The following is a 19,622-nucleotide window of genomic DNA, read 5'->3' as shown; positions in this document are numbered from 1 at the left end:
CCCATGCAGATTGTCAACGATTGAAACCAAGAGGTATTGCAATTCTTCTCTCTTTATAATCTTTGTCTTCTAGCAGCAGCAGATGCAACTTAAATCTTGTAAATGAAACATCTATATTCCTGCTTTCAGCAAACTCTGTAGGTACCTGGCATGTGACTGGATTTCAGTCATTTTCGTTTGCGTTACATGTTAATGAAGACTGGGGACTATGATAAACGGCATTTGTAAGCCTTTCTCGACAGAAAACATAATGAGATCATAATGTGTTAACGACTGCACAGTGCAAGACTTAGGCCAAAGGAGTCAGTGGAGCAAGCAAAAAAAAAACAAAAACAATCAGTGGAGCAAGCAAACAAAAACAAGTCCCTGCACAAGTAGTGACTCAAGAGGGCTCAACCAATGAATGTATGAGAGGGAGAGAGATTGTGCGGAAGGAGCAATAGAACTGCAGCTACCAGCTGTTTGCAACAGTGCATACTGCTTCACTGTGCCCACTCACTTTCTCCCCTCCTCTACAGTTACATGTGGCGTTGCTCCACATACTTCTGGGAAGACTGGAGATATTGGATAATTTCTAAGATTTCATAGTAAGCACTGTTCAAAATTAGTTGTCACAAATCAGAAAATGCAACTTGAATTTCTGGTTTTGCAGCCATGTAAATTTTGGCGAATAAGTAGATAGAATCAACTGACAGGGCAGTTCACTAATTCCTTACTCGACTCACGTGTTTTTGTTTTTTTCCTGCTGTCATAAATAGAGCCTGGACTATTCTGTAATTCTTTTGAAACTTAATAAATAGGTAGTCAATCATGTGAAATTGCTCAAATATGCAACTTCCAATAACATGTTGGGAATTCCCCTCACGTTGCAGTTATTTTTATGCAACAAATTGCACTTGCCAAACACTGAATGAATACAATTAAGTAGTGATTAAAATATTGAATACTTAACAAATATCACAATTTTGTTTTACAACGAAATGACATATTGCTAATTTTTATGAGCATCAAAACAAGGGAATTTGTGAAAGTAGTTTCCTAACTCCTATGGGTTTGTAATAATTATATATTTTGTAATTTTTGATCAAAGTGAAAAATAATGTTTGTCTCTCATGCAGTAATATTTCTCTTTTTTAAAAAATTGGGTATAATTCAGTGACTAAGTTTTCAATTTGGCAACTAGGCCATTGTGACTACAGAAAAAGAAGACTTACCAGACTCCATTAACGATTAAACTTTTGATCTGGGGAGTGTTCACATGTATGTACGATTCCAAAGCACTGTTTTACTCACTTGAGATTTTCACCACTGAACTCCTTATCCAGGAACTTGATGAAATGGTCCCTCCCAACAGGGTCTTTGAGCAATTCCTGTAGACTAAACGCCCAACGCTTCACTCGTCGAGCTGGTATGTCTTTCCTGCAATACAGAAACAGAGCAAGTGTGAGTTTGCATTTAGTAGGGATGGTACACATTAATCGGTACTCTATCGATATCGGCCGATATAGGCATATCGGTGTACCGGTTTATCAGTAAGATTAACAATTATGTTACTGATCCGATATATCTATAGTTATCTTATAATTTAGTGCAAAATTCTGGCATTTTGTTATAACTTTTATGGATAATCTCCATGCCCTACTTTTTGAAAAAGTAAATGTTTAAATATACAACTACTTTTGCATTGCAGTCACCTGGAAACAAATATTTATTAAGGAGGTCAATTAACTATTTAGTTTCTTGAAGGACCATTTGGAATTTTATGTCGGATTAGTAGAATATTGGTTATTGGTATCGGCAAATTTTATATCGGTACTTTATCAGTATTGACCAGAATTTCATATCGGCCTATCCTTAGCATTTTGTAAGCATATGACATTAAATAATAAAAATTTAAAACAGAGAATTTTTGGAAAGTTACAGCACATTCCTGCTTTGTTAGAAATGGTAGTGCATCATAAACTCCTTGTTTTTATCATCAGACCCAGTGGAAATCCAAGAAGTGCAAGAAGTAATGTACCAGTTATAATATTAAATAGTGAATAAAAATGCATTTTCCAGCACAAGATCTAAGACTATATGATGAGTAGTAAAATTACACTAACTTAAGACACAAAAGCAAATGAAATATACAGTTTCTTCTCTGTCAGTATTGTGATTCTCACTAAATATCTAGAAAAAAAAATTATCTACATTACCTTTAATACACTTCTCACAAAATTTTGGAATATTGTTATGTTAGACAATAGGTGATAGACACGGCCTTGGAATGCAACAACACATGGTATCTCTCTGGAGGACATTGTCTTTTCGCCGACATATGCCACTATGCTTATCACCTGTTGCCTAATTTAATAATATTCCAAACTTTTTGTGCCTAATATAACAATATTACAAACTGTTTGTGAGGAGTGTGAAATGACTGTGGAACGTGTCTTGTTCAAGAATCAAATATCTATGCACCAATCAAAAATTATATTAAGGTTTATTGTTGGAGCTGACAAACATTTTTTAATAGCATATAAAACTATGATAAGTCATGTCACTAGTTATCTAATGAGCAGTTAGAAGCACTTTTTTGTTTTTGCACACTTTATATGTGATGAAGGAGAACAGTCACTATTATAAGCAAACAGATGCCAACCGCTCAATCCTTTAGACGCAATTTGTATGACAAATACAATATTAGGGATGAATAGTAAGAGTAAATAAAAGACTTCCTGCTCCTTACTTCCAAGATTCTCCTGCACTTTGAATCAATGTCTGCAATGCTGGCTGGCTTCTTTTAATAATAATAAAAAAAGGTTTCCTGCACTCTGAAGCTATTATAATTAGTAACTTTTCGGCAGTCAAATTATGAGCATGCTTGTTTGAAGGGGCATTTTCGAACAAGAAAACAGTCACAACAGAATATGAATTTGTGGAAGATACTTATGGTATGCAATGTATAATGCATAATTTTATAGGCAAGTTAATTTATTGGTGAATATTATAAATTGGTCACTACAAGCTGCTCATTGGTGGAAATTTGTAGATAGATGTCTCAGTGTACTACCAATGCCTTGATTACATACATACACACACGGCAGACACCACATTTTATATATACACACACAAAGAAATAAAATAATTCTTGAAGCTTTCCTGGTGGTGAATGATGAAGAGGTTTTGTCAGGATATCAACCATCCTCTCCAAAACTTGCCTGGTTGATATCCTGAGAAAACCACTTCATCAAATATTGTATAAATTTTTAGTATCGTTTACATCACTTACGCCTGCTTCTCCTGTTCCCAGAATTCCAAGCTATCTGATATCCATGGATTTTGTACTCGAAGTTCAGGTGGTGTTAAGAATTGATCATATTCGGTATACTGTTCAAAGTAACTTATATACCTGAAAAATAGAGCAGTGAATATGAGTTATAATGTTATCAAAAATTCTTCCAAATTATTTGTGGATATGGTTAGGAAGAAGTGATCAGTTTAACAAGCTGCTTGCAATGGTAATTTCTTTAAAAACAGCTAATATATACACAAATTTCATTTGTTTTTCTAAATAAAAAACTTCAACTTATTATTAAACCCAAATTCACACATAATGTGTATAATTTACTGATTGCTTTGTACAGCCTAAGGATTACAATAAACTTTGGTTTTGTCAATACAAAGATATTAGCGTAACAACAATGATATTAATTAACACTAAACACAATAAAGATAATGTGTAATTATTAAAATGCATTTTTGAAGTTTGCTTAGACCATGCACATAGGAGATATCAAATTGGCAGATGGCTGGTAGATAGTCAGCAGACTATTTCATTCCATTATCTTGTCGGTTTATCAGTAAATCGAAGTTTCGACATTGCCCTGACGTCTAGTTGGAATTTTGGCCGTATTTTCATGTCTTAGGTTGCATTTCTTGTTTTTGCCTTGGTGGTCTCTTTCACACTGCTGTTGTCGTACTTGGGCACACACAAGTCTGTTAATACAGATGAGACTGACTGACACAAGCAATGGATTACTTTGTTAGAAATCATGGATCACCATGGGTGAGACCATCCTCAGATGAAATGATCACACTAGAGTTGTGGACAACCACAACTGATTTCCACAACCCAGATATCAAGATCCTATCACATGTAAAATGTGTATGGACCCAAGAGAGTTCCAAGACATTTTAATTTGGAAGCACTGACAGTGCAATGTCCAGTTCATTCAACAGATTGGTATCTCCCAATTCACGATCTCCTTCCTATGTGCACATTGCTGCACCTACGAACATCTCTTTGATGCTGGTTTCACTCAGATGATGTTGTGCAGCATGAGGTAAGGGTTGGGCTCTGACAACAGGACCCAGAGTTCTATGAGACAGGCATCATGAACCTCGTGACGTGCTGGGATAAATGGCTGAACCGAGGAGGAGACTATGTTGAGAAGTTGTGAAGTCCGTTTGTATTCATCTAATAAATACCTACAGGCTTTGTATTTTTTTTCAATCACCCCTCATAGAACATCGCATTACATCATCATCATCCTTTGCCGTTTCCTGCCTCTGGCTGGGTCAGCATAGACTTCAAGCCTCTCCATTTATCCTGGTCTTCCACCACTCCTCTCCAACGGTGTTCCAATCTTGTCCTCTTCTCCTAACACTCTCTGCTATCTACTCTTTCCACCAACATTTTGGTCTTATTCCCACTCCTTGTGCATTATAAGCTCTTACTGGTAGTCTTTCTGCATCCATCCTCTTCATGTGTCCGAACCATCTCATCTGTGCCTTATCTATCCTATCCTGAAGCTTCACCACACCCACTGTCTGTCGGATCTCCTCATTCCTTATTCTATTCCTTCTTGCCTTCCCGAATATACTCCTTAAAAATTTCATCTCCATTCCCTGCATCTTTCTTTTGTCTCTCTCTGTCATTGTCCAAGTCTCTGCTCCATACAAAATTTTTGATATAGTAGAACCACAAGAAAAAAAAACCTGCGCAGACCCGCGACTCCTGTGCACCATACTCCCATGTGGAGGGTGGGGGGAGAGTGGAGCATGCTTCCCTATGGTCTGGGTTGAACGGATGAAGGGGGAGATGCACTTTAGACTTTTCATAGAAACTCCTTTTCCTTGTGGTCACTCTATAGTGTGTGTTATATTCTTGCATTTCATAGGTACATCCCTGTTCCATATGAATCTTCAAATGCTTTGATATAGTCCACCACCCATTTGTCCTCTTCTGTTTACCTCCTCATCTATTCTTCCATTTCTCTCAATTATGCTTCCTAGATATTTGAAGCTCTCCACTACCCTCAACTCTTCCCTGTCAATCTTTATTCTTGGTTCATTTCTGTCTCTGTTTCTTGTTGTTATGTATTAGCACCTTGTTCTTTTCTGCACTTGCTCTTTTCACATTACATATATAGTAAATAGGAATTGTAGCTTTCCTAGCGATGTGATTTGAACAAGTGTTCTCGGGTTACCAGCTAGATTAAACCGGCGTTAGCTTCCAACGTTTCGAGCACATACATTGCTCTCATCATCAGGGAATGTAAAAAATAGAGACCAGTGTGGGGTTAGAAGCTAACGCCAATTTAACCTGGCTGGTAACCCAATCTGCATTTTGTTATTATATGTCATTTTTTATATTCTGGTATACAAATAGATCAATTACACCAGAGAGGGATGGGGAAAATACTCTCCCAGCAACAAGTAAAAACTATATAAATAAATGCTCTTTTTATCTCAAATATGCATTTTTTGTACTATATGTAACTGCCCTTCCAAAATACCCCCTCTTTGCTTGCACTTATTTTTCTTTAGGGTCATCACTGATGAACCGCATACTGAGTAAATGAATTAATAAATAAACAAGGACCATATTCTTGTATCAATAAAAAAAAATCTATTCTGTGTAAACCCAAATTATGTCTGCATTTCTTTTGTCATTTCACTGTATTCCCTGAAGATGTCGGAAAAATATAAACTTGTTTTGTAAATTGAAGTGTGTACTCTTTTGGGCTATGTACTTCATGGCACAAGCAGATATTGTAGAATATGGAAAAATTGTTTTGGAATCAAACTTCTTATGTACAAATATTTTACAAGTAAAATACTTACGACTCAGCAACTTTTGAGATTTTGAAGTTTCTACGGTCAAGCCTTTGTCGTAGTGCATCAATGTCTTTTTTAAGAGATTCTATGGGTGAGGCCAAGTCGACTTCTGATACAGATGGCGAAATGCGACCTCCTGCCACACCAAGTTGTAGATGTTTACTGCTTTTAAGTGGCTTATTCATTCTACAGGCCTTTTTTATATCAATCTCTGTTGTGTTCACACATCCAGGCTGTAAAACAGTTGTACAAATCATGTAATTGAAGTAAAACAAACTTGTTGGTTAATAATAAATTTAATTTTCCTCTGTTATCAAAAGTATGTACCCCCAAATTTAATTCTGGTACTTAACCCAGTCCAGTGGCACCTTAGTACGGTAAAGCTCCCATTGGTAGCCAAATGGTTAGCTCTCGCTTTGGCATGAGCAGTCCAGGGTTTGATCCCTAGTGGCAACTCCAAAATGTTGGTGTTGACGAAGCTACAGTAAAGCAATAGTATAGGATTCAGATCTTAAGAGGGGCCTCCCGAAAGCATTGTGGTAATGCCATCGCCTTGTAACCAAATTTGGTCCCAAAAGGGTCCCACAGGTTTGATATCTGGTGGAGAAACATCGTACAGTGGTTCGGATCTCACTTTAAACTGTTGGTCCAGTCCTGATTAGCCTATCTGTGCATAAAGTAGACTTAAAGTAACAATTCAATCAATCAAAAAATCAAATCAGATCTTCAGAGCCAGAGTACAACAGCAAGGGACTCGATGAGCTGACCACATGTCACTCGATGCAAAGTCACTTGGCAGGCCCTGGTCCTTAAGGGCTAATGCATGCCTGAGTTTAATACTACAGTAAAACCTCGTTAATCCAGACTAATTTGGGGGATAAGTTGACCGATTTAACGAAAGTCAGGATTAACTGAAATACCTAAAACAACAGTAGAAAGTGCATTAAAACTCCATTTATAGAAACAAAAGATGTTTATTATAGTGTATATAAAGGGCATAGGCCTAAATACACTATACAGTACAGTAAAATGTAAAGAAATACTGTATATACAATGCAGTTATGTACATCGAATGTGATTGTTGACTTCTACCCACATTTAAAACCTTGCCTTTTTTTTTTTTTGCGCCTGTCCAGATGAAGCGAAGTCCAGCTTATCAGGGTCTGGATTAATGAGGTTTTACTGTATTCTGCATCTCTTAAATGGCAAAATAAAATTGAAGTTAGTAATATTTGGAAGGAACAGTATTTTATTTAAAAGTCACAAACATTATGTGAAAGTAATTAGTAGTGGTAATGTTTCACAAACATATTTTTTCACAGCCTGAGCTAATTACAATAAGAAGAAATGGTGCGGCAATTAGGGGGGCATGGGGGCAGTTGCCCCCCAGTTTTTGTCACTTTTTGCCCCTGCATTATGCACAATAGCCTCCTAATGCTACACTTTGTCTACCAAGAAAACGTAAACTGCCCTTGCCCCCTCTCTTTCCTCCTAGTGTCATATTAAGAACCAGGCTATTGGGCTTGAGGCCCCTCCCAAGTGCCCTCAAACCAAAAATCATTGTGGTTGATATCAATTATTGGTAGGCTTGAACTGACACTGGCACTTTGTATTGGAAAGTATATCAGTTGGAATTTTATCACCAATATTGGTCAATACTTTTCACACTCCAAGTGTTTCGGAGGGTGTGCAAAAATTCCATGTAACACTTTCACAGCGTAAATATCCTGGAAATAATGCCAAATGCACAATTTTTCTTTATTTTTGCAACAGCATTGTGTAAAGAAATGGATTTTGTGATCAAATGATTATCTCATGCGAATTTATGAATATTTTGAAGAAAAACTCTTGTAGATTGATATGTTACGGTTTCAGTGGAAAATGTACACATTAAAAGTTATAAATTCTATGAGCTGATTTGAACTGTTACAGTATAAGTATCAGTATGGGTGAATCAGTAAAAGTATTGGCATTGAAACTGACATCGTTTCGAAGTGGTATTTGCTCATCTCTAAATGTTGGCTTAAAAATTGTTATTTTGTTCCACACTACTAACTGCAATACAATCGGAGATATACACCAAAAATATATATTAACATCTCCAAAATGATATCCTAAACATGTCTGCAGTTAAAGGGAAGTACACATAATTTTGATATACACTCATTGACAAAAAAAAAATGAAGCACCTAGAAGGAGTGGTGGAAATGAAATGAAACAGCACCTGTTGACAGGTTATGTGACTGTATTGCAATGATTACAAATTCAGATCAAACGGAGAACAGAGTGTGCGCTACGGCAGCCTCCGCATGGGACGGTGAACTCTTAGTCCAGCTGCTGCCAGTCTACGGCCAATGGTGTGGGATGGCACAGGATGTTGTAGAGAGTCCTATATGTGTGTCCGGATAGCAGGGGGTGATGGGGTTGCAAAATGCTTGGCGCACAATACTGCGATCCTCCCTTGGTGTGGCCAGTCTTGATCGACCAGAACCTTCACTACGCCTGGAGGTGCCCTCATGTATTCATTGGTGCCAACATCTGGCCACTGTGACATCTGAATGCCCGAGATGCCTGGCAATTGTACGATTTGACCAATCAGCCTCATGCAGACTCCCAATGTGGACTCTTTCAAACTCTGTCAAGTGCTGATAATGCTGGCTGATACGTCTACGAGGCATTCTCTGTGTTGATCACCTTCTCTCACTGTTTTGACTGACTAACCGACGCTCCACACACACCTTATGAACGCTATCAGACCTGAAAACACTATCACGTGGTGGCACAACTAATGCACTCTGGTGGCCGTTCTATAGGTCACAAATCATTGCAACTATAATCATTTACATACATATTGAAGGTACATACATGTTCGAAATGATGTTCAAATTGGACCTTTCCTTCTGGGTGCTTAACTTTTTTTTGTCAATAAGTGTATTTATTTCATTTACTCATAACTTTGGTGGGGCATTGTCCCCCACTGCCTGTGTCCCTAATGCAGCCTGGTACTCACCACAGGTCGGTGTACATCCCAGAAGGCCCGCTCCTGGCTATCAAGGACCTTTCGCTCCAACTTGTCCCGCTTCTTGTCCACTTTGCTCTGGGCTTCTGCCTGCATGAAAATGAACTCCCACTTCCGAGAGAACATCTTCTGCAACCGAGCCAAGTTCTCTGCTTCATAATCTGCAAGCTCCAAGCGAGTTTTATTCTGCATCGTTCGTTTGCATAGGTACACCGCTGAAATACATAAAATGTTTTCCAGTGAAGTTTATTTTTACTTTTAAATTTTGAAATGTAAACAAACAAAGCCAAGATTCACAGATATCATGTTGTTACGAAGTCAGTAAAATTTAAATCTGCATTTATGAAATATTTGTCTGGTTTGTATTTTCTTCTTTTACAATGCTTACCTGTCCCTTTAGGCTTATTGTAATGATGAGGATAAATGATTATTACATGAAATTGATGAAGAACACTTGCAAAGGAATGACATGTCCATGACGGATTCAATCCTGGTACTGTCAGTTTGAGTTTCGAGTCCAGCACTAGATATCCCAAGTAACCACTACTGTTGGGCCAACGTCAGTTTTTATGTGGGAAAGGTTGGCTTTGCGTTGGTTGGCAAATCAAAATCAGTTTTATAAACAACTTTTTAATGCTAAGACAACTTTCAGGAGAAAGCTGAAAATTCCAGAGTGTAAAATAAGTGACATGTAACAGTGTTTCTTTTCGAATATTTCAGTCACAGCACATACTGGAAATATAATATATTTTTAATGAAAGTAGAAGCTATTTTTAACTTGCAGTCACTCACACCAGTCCTTTGTCAGCCGCCATGGATGAAAGATCTGTTGGGAATTACTTATTGTTTGTCTTTAGCTGTAGTAGAACAAAAACATTCTTACAGGTATTATTGTAAAGGTGGTTGAGCAATGTTATGTGCAGACTAAATTGCATGAAAGGTGGAAAACTAAGTAAGCCCTAGAAGGTTTTTGTGCTACCACTTGAAGGTATGGTACCTTGGAAACAATGATACTATGTGACTGAGAAAGTGCTGTGTATTTTTTTTCATAAATAACTTGAACTATTGTTTACATTTGGCCTCAATAAATTATGTATATATCAGAAAACAAACCTATACATTATTTAGCTTTCAGTTCGTTGGGCCAACATAAAACCATATGTTGCCCCAATGTAAAAACATATGTTAGCCCATCATAAAAACATACATTGGCCCAATGTAAAACATGTTGACCCAACATAAAAACATACATTGACCCAACATAAAACATGTTGGCCCAACATAAAAACATACAATGACCCAACATAAAACATGTTGGCCCAACATAAAACATATGTTGGCCCAACGTAAAAACATATGTTGGCCCAACATAAAACCATATGTTGCCCCAATGTAAAAACATATGTTAGCCCATCATAAAAACATACATTGGCCCAATGTAAAACATGTTGACCCAACATAAAAACATACATTGACCCAACATAAAACATGTTGGCCCAACATAAAAACATACAATGACCCAACATAAAACATGTTGGCCCAACATAAAACATATGTTGGCCCAACGTAAAAACATATGTTGGCCCAACGTAAAAACCACACGTTGACCCAACATTGGAACCACAGCCAAAATTACGGTTGGCTAACGGTATGTCTTTGAATTGGGCCAACCGTTGGCCAACCATTTTCAGTACAGTTGGCCCAATGTTGGACCAACCACTTTTGGTTACTTGGGATGGTAATGAGACACATAATAGTTGATTGATTGATTGATTTGATTTATTTTACTTTGCTTTTCTGCCACTTTTGGCTAATAAGATGAAATGGATGAAGGGACAATCACAAACATATATGGGTGACACAACATTAGCCCCACAGGGTATTTTATGCTGGCTGAGAGTCCAGACACCAGAGCCTCGCCAGTCTGCAGTATCTAGTTCAGGGTGTACTGCATTGAAGGGAGGTTAATATTCGGGTGTTCTATCTCTAAATTTCTATAACTGTAAAATCTCACTCTGCCTCCCCCGAGAAAAAATCCTGCGGGCACCCTTGTCTGGGAGACTCCACCATATCTAGTAGTCTAGGCAGGCAGACCTACTTCGAAAGTATGAATCAGAGTGCAAAATGGAAGACAAATTGAAGTGAAATTAGAATAGAAAACACTCTGCCCCTGCTGAATAATCCTCCAGGGTATTACTGAACATATTGATTGATTTTACCAAATACATCATGTGCTTGAAAACTATTGACATATGACCACACAACACAATATCCTGAAGAAGGGAACAGAGTGAGTCTCGGAAATGTTGGTGTATGTACAAAGAACAGAGTACGGTGGTTAAAAGTCCAAACCAGTCATCATGAATATGAGCTAAGTTGATATAGGTAAGCACATGCTTAAATGTTAGGTAAGATAACCATCAACTTAATATTTTGTGATGTAAAACAGAGCTATTGGTTGAAATTTCAGTGTAGGTAAGGTATGGGAATTTATATTTGTTTAATCAGCTTCTTCGCCGGAATCATAACATTTCAATTTTGGTTATCTTACGTTGCTGCTCTACCTCTTGCATTAATCACAATGATGAAGATAAATAATGAACCGATGAAATTTGTGATGGTGCACTCACAATAATACATCCATGCTTAACTTGGATACGAACATGAAATAATTGGCTTCATAGTGTATTACTCTGACCATTTCACCATGGAAACCAGCAACATAAATCATTCATACCTGCCACATTTGTTAACCATGCCCAATTAAAGTTAAATCAAAGTTAACATAAGATCACTTGGCATTAAAGAAACTACAAGATTTGAATTCAGTAGGCATGAATTCTCAGTGGGAGAAAAATGTTTCATAGTCTCTCAACACTTTAACTCACACTTTCCTAGTACCACAAATTCTCGTGATAATGCTTTCATTACATTGTTTTCGAAGATTGTGTTAATATTGGTGTGGATCAATCACTTGTTCAAAGAACTCACCGTAATCTGTGTTTTCAGGTTCCCAACAATTTGAGGGCCAGAAATAAGGAGTCTGAAAAGCAAATTGGAAAACAAATTATTACAAGTATGGTGGCTTCTAAATACAGCAATTTATGCACACTAAATTATCAGTAAAGAAACACAACTTTTATGTCATATACATACAAGATTTTGTATTGTCTTGATATCTGGTATTACCTAGTATTGTAAAGATACCATAAGAACGTTCTTCCAGATATTTAAATTATCAAATTCATGCTAATATTTGCAACTTTGTCTCTTCAGTGAATACAATAGGCATCTTGTTGCTCTTATACTGATCGCAGGCCCAACTGGCAGCTGACCCACATAGCTCCATCTGTCCACCAATCGTCTTCGGGGGCGTGTGGTTCAATAAGTGTCAACAACCTCAGTTGCGAAGTAAGAGCTCTAGGGAAAACATCACTCTCCCGCTGCAGTGTTGCCAAGCATGCGTCTGTTTTTGTCAGTCAGTTGTTTTTATTAGCTTATTTGAACGAACCGTGTTTGGGTGTTTTGTGTACTAATTGTCAATGCTTTGTGTACTATTGTACAATTTTTATCCAATAACGATGCTGATCAACTCTCTCCCCCATTTGTTTCGTCACCTCAGGAACTTTCAGTGCCTTGTGACTCGAAAATGCCCGATGTCACTCGAAGAGCGGTATAGTAATACATGAATTTCATTAATTCTTTCACTGATTGGCTTGTGGTTGGGACTTCCAAGGTTACTGGTTTGGAAAAGTTTCTCACAGTTGTTAGCCCAACATTGGGAAACTGCTTGGTGGATGGTTGGGAGATCGAGGGCAAGGCAGACCGTAGATCCAAAAAAGGCAACAACCATTTGCCAATGTTGGTTGGGTATCTATTTAAGAAGTCCTGTGGTGAAATTATTTTTAGCAGTTTTTTACCCCCACTGAACTAGTAATTCCATTAAATCAATTTGAGTTTTGAAAAGAGAATAAGAGATTTACTGCTAAGAACATAAATCTGAACGTTAAGCAGTGCAAATATCAGGGAAGTGTATCAATTTGTTGGAAACTACGTATGATAGATGTAATTGCAACAATTACCTGAAACCTGTAGAAGGTGCCGTCATTCTTCACTGTTAATACATGATCATCTATGGGGAAGAAATATCCATGTGCTGCCATCAGGTGGGCAAGGTGTAAAGCTTCAACTGAAAAAAAATGTTATTTCTAGATTATTCCTTGTCTTCCATTTTCAGTTTTAACTGTGTATCCAACTACACTTCATTAATTTGCTTAGTATGCAAAGCTGAAGACTTGACGTTTATATATTACAATAATTAAGCATTAGTATAATAAGTCTGAAACTCATTTAAAAATCCCTGAAAATCCTTCAAAAGTCAGTAAATTTGATTTGGCAAAACGAGTGGGAACACTGATTTAATTATCAGTTTTATCTGCTAATTGGAAGATTGGTGGTGTCGTCACTGCTGAAAGTGCTACATCAAGTGGTTGGGTTTAGCGAACAAAGGCATCTGGAGGTGACATGAGTGGATATCACATATGATACACAGAGCCAAGTGAAGTACTTGGAAATGGACCATGTACATTGCATGCGGGTGGAGAGAAGGAAGTTAATGGTACAGAAGTACTGTACAATACTTGATGAACCCATTACAAATCTAGTAGTGGAGGATCCCTGTATGCCTTGCATCACAATCTCCAAAGCTGAGAGTTGTGGTCCATATCAAATTTGCTTCTAGTTTTTCTTTAGAAAAATTATCTTTTTTTTTTTAAGGAAAATAAAGATGGCATTTCAAAGCTCCTGTATAGCTGAATGGACAGCACTCTCCAGAAAGCAGTACCAGGGTGATGGACCTGACAGACCTGTGATTTCATTTCACTACTTAACTTGTATACTAACCATCTACCTCACAGACCCCCATCCTCCCCAACATGTTTGCTCCACTTACGCTAATATTTCTATTTTCTGAGGAAAGAGGACAATATTTGTTTGAATTCTACACTGATGTGACTTACAGTGTTTTGGACCATTGCTATGAAGCTGCTTATTTGATTTTCCTCAGTTTCCAATTTACTTCTTTTTGTAACTTAACACATGATTAACTTAACACATATGACTGTCACTTATTTTCCCCCTAGTTTGATTCCCCCTATCATTAATTTCAGGGATCAGAACGCTACATTTTAAAAGTAGCTTCGCTACAGATACAGCTGTTCTTCCAAAATGTAGCTTCGCTACAGCTACAGCTACATTTACCAAAAAGTAGCTCGCTACGCTACTCCTGTTCGCTACTCGCTACTTCGCTACTTTTTGCGCTACTTCTGTATAAAAAAACTTAAAAATAACCATGTGGATATTAAAAAAAATCCCCTACTACTGGTAAATAGATTCTGTTATTTATTATCATGATTCCCGTCATTCGATAATTTTGATAGCTGTGTTACTTCAGTTGCTTATTTTTACTATAGTTTTTGAGAATAACATACCTATGCAAGTGGCATTTCAATTCAAATTTGATATATGAATATTGCAATTAGGGTGTTACCCAAATTAATGATTACAACTATACACAAATGAAATTTGGTAGGATTACGTATTTATGTTCACATCAAATTATTTTTCTCGGGAATAAATATTTCATTTTTTAATAGACTGATATGATGGCAGCATTTTGAATGAACCTTTGTTTACAAAAGGGCTTCAGGTTCGATACCCAGCGGAGGCACATAGTGGCTCAGATCCAGTCTCGATCAGCTTATTTATGCATAAAATGGACTCAAAACAAAAACTAGGAAAGACGCCAAGTTTGGAGGATTTGATCCTCCTGCTCCTCCATTCCCCACACTGCTCATCATTCATGATTCTTCCTCGTTCTCACAATTAGCCGAAAGTAGCAGAAAACGACTAGTATAGATAAGAGAATAATTAAATAAACCATTCATCCTCATTGTCATGATTGAGAAGAGTTGAAGAATAGATGAAGAGGTAAACAGAAGAGGACAAATGGGTGGTGGACTATATCAAAGCGTTCAAAGATTAATATGGAACAGGGATGTACTACCTATGAAATGCAAAAAGGTAACATATAACACATACTATGTGCCAATAATTACGTGACATAGAGAGACAAGAAAAAGATGCAGGCACTGGAGATGATTTTTTTAAGGAGTCTATGGGAAAAGACTAGAAGGGATAGAATAAGGAATGAGGAGATCCGACAGACAGTGAGTGTGGTGAAGCTTCAGGACAGGATGGATCAGGCACAGATGAGATGGTTCGGGCACATGAAGAGGATGGATGCAGAAAGACTACCAGTAAGAGATTATAATGCACAATGAGTGGGAATAAGGCCAAGGGGGAGACCAAGATGTTGGTGGAAAGAGCAGATAGTGGAGAGTGTTAGGAGAAGAGGACAAGATTGTAACACAGTGAAAAGAGAGGAGTGGTGGAAGACCAGGAAATAATGGAGAGGCTTCACTTCTATGCCGACCGAGTCAGAGGCAGGGAACGGCGAAGTATAATGATGATGATGATGTCATGATTAGCAAAAGTTACAGAAAAGTGACGCAAAAGTAGGAAAAATACATATATTTGAAATCTATGTATATGAACTAAAAAAAAATTGTCGTTTCTGCAGGAAAGTTAATAACTCGTACGTACTTTTTACAATATGATACAATATATTGAGGAAACTGTCATGTAAACCCGAGTGTTCTAAACGTATTGTAATTTTAAAATTTGTGAACAAATATTTTCGCGAAAATAATTGTAATTCCAGAAACTCTATCATTCTTGTAACAATAATTTCTTGCTGGTGAGATCCTATATACTGACAATGATCAATCCTGTTAACGTACAGAACCATTTATTGCTGGCACTATTCCTTTGTCAGTGCAGTGGAAAATCCATCGCTCGTTTTTGCACTGCAAGTTGTGTTTTACACAACAATTAATGACATTTTGGTGCCTCTTACACCATGGATATCCACAAGCTTTGTTCCGGGGGTGATGCAACCATTTATTGCTGGCACTATTCCTTTGTCAGTGCAGTGGAAAATCCATCGCTCGTTTTTGCACTGCAAGTTGTGTTTTACACAACAATTAATGACATTTTGGTGCCTCTTACACCATGGATATCCACAAGCTTTGTTCCGGGGGTGATGCAAACGAGGCACTTTTTTCCAGCGGTGCAGCAAACGAGGCATGTTTCTCCCCAAAATAGCGATGCAGCTCAAAAAAACGTAGCTGTTAGCCGGAATATATTCATATACGTATGTCAGTTAGTTAGATATCCAGATACTAATTAAATAACATGCAGATATCTATAATCTACAATCTAGATAATCTGTATTTCCATGTAACAGACTTTGTCTTTATGAACTTCCAGCAAAATTAAAGGTTATTGTCAATTTTTTCTGACGCTGTTGCCACATTCAAAATTCACCTCAAAATGCTGAGAGAAAATCTAGCTGTAGCGAAAATTTCGCTACAACTACAGGAATTTTGTAGCTTCGCTACCGCTACAACTACAATTCTCAAAATGTAGCGTCGCTACAGCTACAGCTGCAAATTTTGTAGCTAGCTACTGTAGCGACGCTACAAGTAGCGTGCTACTTCTGACCACTGATTAATTTACACACCAGAAAGCAAAATACTGACTTGTATAGGTTTACCGTTAGTGAGAAAAATGTTTATGTTTAATGTTCACATTGGCATACTATAAGCCAACTACATGCCGATAACACATGTTGTAGATATATATTTAATTTAGTTCTTCATTGATCCACGTGATGAACCATTTGAGCTACATATTCATCTTATAATTTCATCAAGATTATGCATTTTTTCACAACTGTCACAAGAACTCAAATCCATTTTTATATATATGTTGGGATTTAGTTTACTTACTTTGGTCATCCACATCAAGATTTTTTAACATCCATGCGATTAGATCAGAACCTGCAATAGAAAATCCAATATTAATCATGCAAATAAATACATTAATATTACAACCTTTGGAAAGATACTTTTTAAAAGTAACCAAGTTACAATTACTGGTACTTGAATAACTGTAATTTACTTTTTATAAAAAAAGTTATTTTCTGTTGAAAATTTTCTTGCACACAAATTGCACACAATCAATGATCATTATTCATTAATTGTAATGAAATAAATATATGAAGTCTCTGGTATAAGTTTTCCAGGCACATATCTAGAAATATATTTCGGGAGGGTTCCAAACCAATGTGTCACAATAATAATAATAATAATATAGGTAAATGTTTAAATTTAAATAATTAAACTAGATGTTAATTAAAATATGTATATTTCTTAATATTGTACCTTTATTATTCAGGGTGGCTACAAACGAGCAGAAATGAAATTCCCTGACTTTTCCAGGTTTTCCAGGACAAAATTTACATTTTCCCCTGACAATTAGAAACTAAACTAAATCGATGTTTTTGCAAATGGAAATAATAAACTCAATACAGATCCAGGTATGGATTTGTTAACTACCAATATTATCTTCTATGAAATTGACTTAATTTCTCTATTCTCTATGATTTGAATTCAAACTGCAAAATAGTGAATTTGGAAAATTATTACAATTCACAAGCTAGGGAAGGATTACGGAATTCTATCATACGCAGTAAGTTTAAAACAAAATACTTGATTATTTTTAAAGTTACGACCAAATGAGATTAGAGTGAAGAGTGATTGATTAAGAAATACATTTTGTAATTTATCAGTCTCCTTATACATTCCCGGTATTATATGTTGATTTTTCCACTGAGGTTTGGAACCCTCTGCTTTCATGAACCATCAGTGTGGTCTCATTTTTCGATGCATAAAGCTCTTCTCTGTAAAGCAAACAACTTAACTCTTGCTTATAAGTGAAACAATTGAATTGTACAAAAGAAACTGTCATATTTCCTTACATTATGAATGGGATTTCTGCTTCAGTACAGTATATCCAAGTGAAGTACTGTGAAACTGACAATATGCAGTTATACCATTATTGCTGACGAAAAGGGTATGTAGGTATTAGAAATTTAACGTAAGCAATTTATAGAATTGCATTTTATAGGTTCCTGATTTAGTTAACCAAACATTAAAACAGGAACACACTGTTAATAACAGCTTCTGAAAGTTCATATACGAAGGGCATCCTGAAAAAGATCCAATGGTGCCTGTACGCAGCACTAGTGACCGGAGAGCGACACACCCATGCGGGCAGGAAGAAGTTGAATGTAGCTATAATCTGGTACAGTCACAATGCAGCTGTTTTAGGACAGTTCTAGGTTAAAGATTGCAGCTCTCATACAGTCTCCCACCGACTGCAATGTAGCCTACGTGTAGTAATCAGATTTTTGCACGCTCAGAATTTGGCACAGAGCCACCAGTAATAGTGTGAGGTGCGCAGACCAGACGTCGTGAGTGATAGTATGGTCAGACGATGGTGCAGACAATTCACGGAAGGCCAATCGAATGTGCACAACCCCATACAGTTGAGTACATGCGGGTCCTATGCATCAATGCAAGTGAGAAATCTTGGACCACTCCCTGTACAGTCCTGTCCTTGCATGTACCAACTTTCATCTCTTTGTTTAACTGAAGAGGTTTCTGGCAGGACAAGGATTTCACAGCTACACTGCGGTAGAGATAGTTGCAGTCTTTCCTGTGAGACACACATCCCATGGGCATACAAAATTTAGTGCCATGCTACGACAAATGCCAGAACAACGGTGGTGATTATGCGAAAATTAGGTTAGGACTCACTGTTACTAATGCAATAAATTACTACTGATATTCTTGTTTTATTTATGCCTAATCTGTAGGGACATTGACCTTTTTTTTAAAATTGGTTTATTTTCTTATATTTCTTATATTTTACTATTCGGTATTATTTTCCCCAAAATGCACATTTTTATTTTAGCGCATTTTCTGGCAAATACCTGAAATTATACCTTCATGGTGTTTTTAAACTACTGTTTCAAATTGTAAGTCACATGGCCAACGCCTCTTCGTGAGAGTTTCATATCTTGGAAGTTATTTTGGGAAAGTTATTTTCCATACCGCCTTTATAATTTTAAGGTAAGGGTCTTAGATAATGGAATTTTCCATAATGACCACAAGTGACTTGTTAGTGTTACGTTTCCCAATATTCCACTGTGCTTTTAAACTATTCTTTTAACTTGTAGGTCACATGGTCTACAGTATGTATTTTCGTGACAGTTTGATGTGTTGGACCAGATTTTTGAGAAAGTAAAAGTAAAGTGCTCCCCTGTGTTTAGCCCCAAGCCATGAAGGCATCTAAGGGAGTGTGGAGTTAGAGCCTCACACTTTCTTGATCACGGCCAAAGGTGGGGGTGATGTGATCAGCACCACGCTCCTGGCTACCTTTACCCCCCAAAGTTTACTCCAGGTACCTGCTTGATACGACGCTGGGTGTGTGTCGGAGCAGTTTGAACAGGTGGAACAAATCCTGGTTTTCC

At 37.2% G+C, this 19,622-nt stretch overlaps 1 protein-coding gene across 3 annotated transcripts in view; it reads right to left on the bottom strand.

Moving 5' to 3' along the window:
* Nucleotides 1-19,622, bottom strand: part of RSG7 (Regulator of G-protein signaling 7) — a 179,407-nt gene that overhangs the window by 16,785 nt on the left and 143,000 nt on the right. For all 3 annotated transcript variants that reach the window (XM_083125855.1, XM_083125854.1, XM_083125856.1), the window contains 7 exons: nt 17,035-17,085; nt 13,207-13,313; nt 12,116-12,167; nt 9,116-9,339; nt 6,112-6,338; nt 3,275-3,394; nt 1,294-1,419 (listed from right to left, as the gene is read on the bottom strand). In XM_083125855.1, coding sequence (XP_082981981.1) covers nt 1,294-1,419; nt 3,275-3,394; nt 6,112-6,338; nt 9,116-9,339; nt 12,116-12,167; nt 13,207-13,313; nt 17,035-17,085 — 907 coding nt within the window. The remainder of the gene's footprint in view (nt 1-1,293; nt 1,420-3,274; nt 3,395-6,111; nt 6,339-9,115; nt 9,340-12,115; nt 12,168-13,206; nt 13,314-17,034; nt 17,086-19,622) is intronic.

This window comes from Lepisma saccharinum, chromosome 7 (genome assembly GCF_977018435.1).
Source record: "Lepisma saccharinum chromosome 7, izLepSacc3.1, whole genome shotgun sequence".
In the NCBI taxonomy this organism is placed as follows: Eukaryota; Metazoa; Arthropoda; class Insecta; order Zygentoma; family Lepismatidae; genus Lepisma; species Lepisma saccharinum.
Note: the sequence above shows the minus strand (reverse complement) of the source record. Positions and strands in the feature narration are given on the sequence as shown.